Source organism: Falco cherrug (assembly GCF_023634085.1).
Source record: "Falco cherrug isolate bFalChe1 chromosome W unlocalized genomic scaffold, bFalChe1.pri SUPER_W_unloc_1, whole genome shotgun sequence".
In the NCBI taxonomy this organism is placed as follows: domain Eukaryota; kingdom Metazoa; phylum Chordata; class Aves; order Falconiformes; family Falconidae; genus Falco; species Falco cherrug.
The window spans coordinates 5,355,930-5,364,984 of NW_026599288.1; the positions used below are offsets into that span (position 1 = coordinate 5,355,930).

General features: G+C 42.7%; 1 protein-coding gene across 1 annotated transcript; it reads left to right on the forward strand.

Annotated features, from left to right (window-relative positions):
• Nucleotides 1-5,226: 5,226 nt before the first annotated feature.
• On the forward strand, nt 5,227-8,339 carry LOC129734873 (uncharacterized). The gene has a single exon (XM_055700226.1). The coding sequence runs from the start codon at nt 5,479-5,481 to the stop codon at nt 6,484-6,486; it is 1,008 nt and encodes a 335-aa protein (XP_055556201.1). The 5' UTR covers nt 5,227-5,478; the 3' UTR covers nt 6,487-8,339.
• Nucleotides 8,340-9,055: the final 716 nt, after the last annotated feature.

The following is a 9,055-nucleotide window of genomic DNA, read 5'->3' on the forward strand; positions in this document are numbered from 1 at the left end:
AGGAAAAGAAGCTCAAGCGTTAGGAGCTACGTGGTGGTCTATAATTAACACTCTGGAAACTATGACGGTGGGAAAATAAAGTAGCGGCAGCAGCTATAGAAGCGTTGGGGGGAGATGTGGTAGAAAAGCCGGTGGAGCAGAAGGGTGATTCACCTAAGCCTTCTCTCTTGGCTACACTTTTCGGAGTTGGGCATACTCGTCCTAGGAAGGGTATGTCAGCCCCTGCGTGTTCAAAAGTGCAGGAGCTTTTAGATAAGACAGCAGACATACCGGAAGTTACTCCTCGGGGGTCTGTTGTACCTGAGCCGAACCCGGAAGAGGCGGCTGAGCCTCCCCAAGAAGGAGGAGCAGCGAGTCCTGCTGCACCAATCGGAGCTGTGGGTGGAGCAAGACCAAAACGGAGGGTGGCTACAGCTCGTTGGTCAAATCAGGGGGGGCAAAAGCGCCGTCCGATGTGTATTCTCCTCTTCCTGAAACATCATTGGACGAATTTGAGGAGGAAGGCGGGGAGAAACCTCGTGATAACAATACAGATAAATCCTTACAGGAGGTAATAGATAAATTAAGCAAACTGGAAAAGCAAGTTAAAATGAACCTGCCTACTACTTCAATATCTGTAATTCCTCCAGTTAGCCCAACTACCCCACTGATGCTGAACTCGAGAAAAGATCCAATTCTACAGCGTTGGTCTGGTGTTATTGGTGATGCTATTTTGGAGGGTGATTGGCAGGTGACCAGCTCGTTAGCTTGTCCAGTACTGGTTAATAACCTTGGTGCACAATGGGAGCCGCATGATTGGAAAATATTGCAACAGGCAAAGCAAACGATCACTACTCATGGTCTGCGTTCAGAGGCTGCATGACAGATCATCCAGTTTATTTTCACAGCAGACGTTCTTTCACCTGCTGATTGTGCTGGACTTGCTTCCCTGTTATTGACTCCTTCTCAATATCTATTGTTTGAGAGGGAGTGGAAGAGACTAGCCGTAGAGGAAGCAAACAGACATCACGATCCAAATATAGGAGATCCACTTTATGGTGTACAGGCAGATATGTTAACTGGGCAGGGACTTTACTACACAGGTTCAATTGCAGTATCCTATACAAATGCATCAACTTGCTCAAACTCTAGCACATCGAGCCCTTTTGTCTGTGCCAGACAAGAAGAAACCTGCTTCCTATACCACTGTTCGTCAGGGGACAACGGAGCCCTATGGACAATTTGTAGACCATTTGTCTGCAGCATTAAAGAACAATTCTGATTTACCTTTGGACCTGCAGGAACATTTGTTCCGCACCCTCGCCTTTGAAGCGGCTAACCCAAGAACAAGGGCGGTCTTAGCAACACTACCCCAAGGAAGTCCCGTAGATGAAATGTTACTTAGAGCTACTCGAGCCGAACAAAATAACCAAGCGGCTGCCTTTACTGCTGCGATGAGGGAGCAAGGGCATATAATCGCAGCAGCCTTAACAAATCATATAGGTGGACATCGAAGGGGGAACAATGGTATATCAGGATTTGGTATTTGTTATCGATGTGGTGAACCTGGACACATGAGGTGTACTCGTTCAAAGACTGTTTGGTGTCACAAATGTAACTTAGATACACATGCTACTGTTGCTTGTAGATATAACAGGTCAGGAAACATGCAGCACAGCATGGCGGGTCTACGCACAAAGACGCAAGCACAGGCCCCAACAACGCAGATGAGAAATGTGGATTTTTATACCAGCGCGTCCCACCCACCCGGGTAAGTCTCAGAGTGGATGTGGCAACCGCAGTAGAAGTAGCTTTGAATAATAAAGAAGTGACTTTAATTCCAACTGAAGTAAAAGGACCTTTGTGTAACGTGAATTCTCCAGTTGGAGGACTTTTATTAGGGAGATCTTCAACAGGAAAGCAAGGAGTAATTGTTTTACCTGGGATAATTGATGCAGATTTTACGGGACACGTACAAGTTATGGCCTATGCATTACAACCTCCTGATACTATTCCAAAAGGAAGTAAAATTGCTCAAATACTTCCCTATGACAGCCTTGTTGCGCATTGACAATCATATGAGCAACTCGGACAACAATGACAGCCATCTAAGATGGGAGGAGAAGACGATTTTGGATTTACCAGACCTGAGGTGTGTTTCACATTAGACCTCAATCACAGACCATATCAGAAGATTCAATTGAAGAAAGGCAGTCAACAAATTACTCTGGAACCTCTATTAGACTCTGGGGCAGATGTCACCATCATTAATCAACATCTATGGCCCCAGAATTGGGAACTGCAAGCTCCAATCACCCAAGTGGTAGGAGTAGGAGGTGCGAAAGTCCCAAAACAGAGTAAAGACTTGATTACATTGCAGTTTGAAGACAGCCGGGCTATTGTAATTCAGCCATACGTTATGAACTCCCACCCACATTATCTGGGTTGATTGGACAGGATGTTTTGTCGCAATTGGGACTAGTTGTGACAACTGACCAGCATTTTGCTGGTCATATTCGACCTTCTACAAGTCCATGGAATATTCCTATTTTTGTGATAACAAAGAAAACTGGGAAATGGTGACTCTTACATGATTTACGTGAAGTTAATGATCAGATTTTAGCAATGGGAGCATTGCAACCTGGTCTTCCAACTCCTATGATGATCCCTCAGAATTGGCAAATTGTCGTGGTAGATTTGAAAGACTGTTTCTTCACAATTCCCTTACATCCTGACGACACACAAATATTTGCATTCACTCTGCCATCAATAAACTGTGCCGCTCCAGCCAAAGGTATGAATGGGTTGTCTTACCACAAGGAATGAAGAGCTCTGACACATTGTAGGAGACTTTTGTAGATTGGGCACTTGTTCCGGTACGACAACGTTGGCCTCACATTCTGATCTATCATTATATGGATGATATTTTATTGCCTTCTGAACAAGGGATTTCAGATGATCAGCTGAAATGGCTTGGTGACCACCTTCTATCATGTGGTTTGATTGTGGCGCCTGAGAAGGTTCAACATTCGGCCCCATGGAAATATTTGGGCTGGCTCATCTCGGATGCTCAAATACAACCACAGAAGGTGACCCTTACTACACAAATAACTAATCTGCATGATGCTCAAAGGCTTCTAGGAGACCTACAGTGGGTTCGTAACATAGTTGGCCTCACTAACGATGATTTGCAACCGTTCCGATCCTGGTTGCATGGCACCAAAGCCAACAGTCCTTGAACTTGTTCACCAGAGCAGCGGGCTGCCCTAGAAGTTGTGTCCCGCAAGATTCGGACTGGCTGGTGTGGTCGCCGAATGGCGAATCATCCGTTATCTTATTTGGTTTGTAATGTTGCCAGTTCACCTTTTGCCCTTATTTTGCAATGGCAAAAGAAAAAGGGGGAAAATACGGCGATCATTTTAGAGTGGTTGTTTTTGCCATTGCAACCCAGACATTGTATTTTAAGTCGTCCTGAAGCAGTAGCGGCCTTGGTGAGAAAAGGAAGAGACAGGATTGTTGAAATTGATGGGACTGAACCGGCAGATATCAGTATTCCAGTCTGTGGTGATGATTATGAGTGGCTCCTGAGACATTTAACAGTCATACAGGAAGCCTTGATGGGCTATACAGGTGTTGTACACAACAACCGGCCAAAAGGACCTCTCTGGAAGATGTTAGAACATTACCAGTGGATTGCGAGACCGTTATGCTCAAAAAGACCAGTTGAAGGGCCAACGGTGTTCACGGATGCAGGACGAAAGATTAAGAAGGCTGCGTGTGTTTCGCAATCCGATAATCAGTGGCAGAAACATGTGATAACTGGTGAACGACAGGACAGCCTTCAAACCTTAGAACTGAAAGCAGTGTGTTGGGCATTGGGAAGCTGGAACGACACCCCTGTAAACATAGTATCAGACTCATTGTACGTAGTTGGTGTAGTACAGCGCATTGAAGATGCCTTGCTGAGAGAGACAAAGAACCAACATCTTGGTGAAATGTTTCTACAGCTGCGTAGTACTCTTTGACAGAGAAAACATGAATTTTGTATTATGCATATTAGAAGTCATCAGTGGACCATTGGGTTGGGCAAAGGTAATGCTAGAGCTGATGAAGCAGTCAGCTGTCCAGTAATAACTCCTCCAACAAATAAGTTTGAAGAAGCTCACAACAGCCACGAGATGTTTCATCAGAATGCAAAGTCTTTACATTGACAGTATCAAATACCCATAGCAGATGCAAAGGGTATTGTCCACTCCTGTCCTCAGTGTAGTCATCATGGACCTGGTTTAGGGGTGGGCACTAACCCAAAAGGTCTGAAGGCACTTCAGGTTTGGCAAATGGATGTAACACATGTACCTGACTTTGGGAAGCTTAAGTATGTGCGTGCATGTCACAATTGACACCTATTCTCATTTTATATGGGCCACTGCACAAATCGGTGAAAAGGCATTACATGTGGAGAGATACTCAATGTCTTGTTTTGCTGTCATGGGAGTACCTGTAGAAATAAAGACAGACAATGGTCCAGAGTATAGTAGTCAACGAGTCTCTAGGTTTATGACAACTTGGGGAATTAAACACGTTAAAGGGATTCCTCACTCCCCAACGGGGCAAGCAGTTGTTGAAAGGGCAAACCGTACCCTGAAGGATTATCTTCAGAGACAGAAAGTATCGCAGGACATAGACGTAACTAAACGGTTGACTAAGGTGTTGTTTACCTTAAACTATCTCTCCCTTACGGAGGGTAGAGAGGGACCACCTGTTGTTATACATCACCAAACAGCGCGAGGGAACCAAACAACTACAGTTCCTGGTTTGAATGTTCTGTATAAAAATATGGCTTCAGGTGTATGGGAAGGACGTAATCCCGTGTTATTTAATGGTAGAGGTTATTTTTGTATCTCCACAGATAAAGGACCGATATGGGTCCCTAGTAAGTTTGTGCGACCTGTATGTCAAGATCAGAAGACGGAAGAGAAGACTCAGAGAGAGAGCAGACAGAATAAACTGTCTATCTTGTAAGGGATGTAACCCACGGGTATTATGCCAATGTATGCTATTTGGGGTAAAGCGGTTCTGTAAGCCAAAGCTTAAATGTAAATGGTGTAAAGAGTGCACGTGTTTGATTAGTAACCAGGCATGAAGCAAGAGAAAACATATGACTAGTGTAATACCATGCTGACTGGAGACAGTACACATCATCAGAATCTGTGAAAGCACAGATTTGTGGGATGGAATGTAAAAAAAAAAAAAAAAAAAAAAAAAAGAGAAAAAAATAATTGTGGAAATTGTAGGACTAAACATGTTTGAGTGGTGGACTTGGTTTACGGTCTTGATGAATTTTTTACCCATGGGCCAAAGTATTTTTGACATCTTGCCTAGGACAAACATGTGGGTGACAAGGGCAAATATCAAGGGAGTAACAGACTTTTTTTTTAAGTCTGCAACAGGCAGACAACCTCTTTAGAACCTGTTTAATTGGTATTCCCCTGCAAGGGAATGAAACAAATTTTGATGGTTTTTTGGAATGTTAAAACAGTGGATCTGACTTCCAATCAGAATGGTACATGTATGAGTCCAAATGGGCAATATGTTTGGTCTTCTATGTGTAATGCAGCGTGGCAGAAGACGGTTATTGAGCATTTAAATCGGCCACATCATTTATCTTTGCAGGAGTTAGACCTATTGGCTAGCGTTGTACCTGTTGTATATGTTAATGTTACTGCGACTGATATGGCAGACTGTACCCACATGTCATCACCACTTCAACCCGTGAATGGCACTGGAGTAATTTGGTTTGGTGACCCGTGGCGGTTATGGCTAACACGTCAAGGTGAACGGGGGTTTTATACAGGGTTTCAAAATCTAACCGGCTCACCTATTTGGGGTGAACTGAAAGCTGGGGGTTTCCATATAGATGTATCAGGGGGTTATCAGTTGCCACCGGGAATCTTTCTAATATGTGGGGACAGAGCGTGGCCAGGGATTCCTTTGTATCCTGTCGGTGGACCATGTTATTTAGGGCGTTTGACTTTGTTTGCTCCACATATGAAAGACTTATTGAAAATGACTCAACAATGTCATAGATCACGGAGGGCACTGCGCACCTTTGATGAAACATGTAATGACCGAGTCGATCTGCAGTCTGTAACAACAAATGTCCTAGCCTCCATATTTATGCCGGGGACAATGGCTGCATTAAATGCTAAGAATATACGAAGGTTAGCGTGCTGGGGAGAGAAACAATTGAATCTTACGTCACAGATTTTAAGTTCGCTATTGCTTGATGTAGATAGTGTTAGGCATGCTACGTTACAAAATAGAGCTGCAATAGATTTTTTGGTATTAGCAGATGGACACGGTTGTGAGGATTTTGAAGGGATGTGTTGTATGAACCTTTCCGATCATTCCATATCGATGCACAAGAAGTTCACATATTTCTTTCTTCCTTTCCCTCTGGATCTTATTCTCCCCCTTCCCCCCTCCCCCCCCTTTTTTTCATTATAACTGTTATTGTCATCATTGTTGTTACTGTTCTTTCATTCTTATTCTATTTCAATTATTAAATTGTTCTTATCTCTGCCCTCAGGTTTTACATTCCTTTCCAATTCTCCTCCTCATCCCTCTGGGTGAGGAGGGAGTGAGTGAGCAGCTGTGTGGTACTTAATTGCCAGATAGGGTTAAACCACGACAAACCAAGATGTAGTTTTCCAGTAACACTTTAAAGGATTCTTTTTTGTATTATAGTTCAATAGTTTACAGTTGAAATATTTGAGGGTATTAAATAAGAAAGAACTTGCTTTAATTTATATGTCATGTTTTATAGACCTTGATATTAGCTTAATTATTAGAATTAGTATTACTTAAATCCGTAAGACCAGTCAAATAGAAAGGCTAAATCAAGAGGAAAGGACCATACTATGCCATAAAACAGTTTGCAAGCTCCCTTACCAGTTCAAGCTGCAAAAGACCCAAGCGAGCACAACATTCAGAGCCTGGCAGTGAACTGGGACACTACTTACACATAAGTGTTTGCCTAAATTCCCCAATTACCAAACTGATTTAGTTGAACAAGTATGCACACAAAGTTTAGGTCAGGCTGATGAATAGTGAATGCTGTACCACTTATGTAAAGGATGACGCACCTATGTTTATTTAAAAGTCAGGAAATGTCCAAGGACCCTTATTGCCACATGACGGATGCACAGACTGCTAAGTCCTTGGGTTGGTTATCTTTAGAAGGGACATTTTGTCTTAGATTCCTGTTGTACATGCAACGTGGCGAAGATGGAGACTTTAAACATGGCCGCTAAGGAATAGAGCCTGCGCAGAGACAACTCCTCAAGGACATTGCACAGGCACGAGATATGTAAATGAATTCTCAGAATTGTAATGAATTTGTAAACGATTTCTTGGAAAACTACTGAATAGGTATGAGTAGCCTGTATAAAAGGGGGACTGAAAAGTCCCCTTGGTGTGCATGACTGGTGGAGTGATCCCTATGCACCTAGTGCTGCCGAATAAAGATAACCTCCGCTCGCCTGCATATTGCTGACTGATTCTTCAAATCACAACTATAGACCCAGCGTTCCAGGCACATAATTATACTGGTCTACCGGTTCCGGTAGGAACAGGGTGGTATTGGTTGTGTGGCACAGCAGCTTGGAAAACTTTGCCTCTGGGGTGGTGAGGAGCGTGTACCTTAGGCGCTCTGGTTCCTAAAATCACTATTATTGATAAAACAACACTGGACCCTGTGAGAAGAGGATGGAGGAGTATTTTGGTCAGAAACTGAAGGACAGATAACCCTTTAATTGAAAGACCAACAGGCTATCATAGCTTCATGTGATGGCTAATCCCATCATTGGGAGACAGGGAGTTAGAGAAAGCTATAGTGAACATCTCAGCTGTAATAGAAACGATTGAAAACAAAATTATAAATGCAATCAGAGCCCTCCAGGAAGAAATTATGAGCCTGTCAAAAGTAGTAGCACAAATCATATGGCTTTAGATCTTTTATTAGCCTCACAAGGAGGGGTATGTACAATAATCAATGTCAGCTGTTGTATGTACATAGACCATAGTGGCCGAATCACTGCTGACTTACAGGAAATCAGTAAACAGGCAAAGATCTTACATGAAGTAACTAAAGATTACATCTCTTGGGGTTTTTCCAAGCTGTGGGAAAAACTGACCTCCTGGTTACCAAATTTAACATGGTTAAAATAATTGTTTGTTATAGTAATAATAATCATCCTTTTGTCCATAATTTTTTGCATAGCAGTTTGATGCGGTTTGTGGCGTTTCCAAAACACAGGAGATTCCTATAGTGAATGGAAGAAGAATCAATTAAGACAAACTATAGTCCAACAAATATTTTTAAAAATTCTTAGACAAAGAAACAATGTATTAGATTGGGTACAGTAAAGGAATTTACTAATTTTCTAGAAAAGGGGGGACTGAGGGAAGGGGTTAAGGAAATTTTAGTAGATCTAATTGCTTAAAAATTACCTAAATTGTTGTTGATAAATAATGCTTTGTTTTACTAACCATTGTGTAAATTAACTGAAGCAAGGAGTCTACAATTCCTCCTGAAGGACAGTTCGTGATGATAACTAGCTAAAACCAACTCTATAGTTTGGACAAAGACCAAGGAACAACTGAGTCTGCGCGAAGAGGGAAGGTAAAAAGTTCAGAGCAAGGGAGACTACCAAGCCTTCATCCCCATGACCCCCACCAAGAGGCACCACGCAAGAGCAGTTGGGAATGACTTATGGAAATGACTTCTTGGAACTAATTTTAATATGAAGCGGGTATAGGTTGTGAATATGTATAGGCGTATTTGGAAACCTTATGTATATGCAACATTTGATTGTATAAATTGAGGCAAGTTGTTGCCCCTGGTGCGCAAGGCTTTGGTGGGACTACCCCACCCACCCCTACTCCCACCCTGTGCTGCCCACGGCTAAATAAACATACCTACTTTACAATCTGATAAGATTGTGGAGTCTGATTCCGCGTGTTAAATGTGCAAGAGTAGTCTGAATTTTGATTCTCACTTAAGATATGGAAGACC

Excerpts from the sequence above, each read along its gene's own strand:
- LOC129734873 (XM_055700226.1), top strand. The coding sequence starts at position 5,479 with ATGAAACAAATTTTGATGGTTTTTTGGAATGTTAAAACAGTGGATCTG.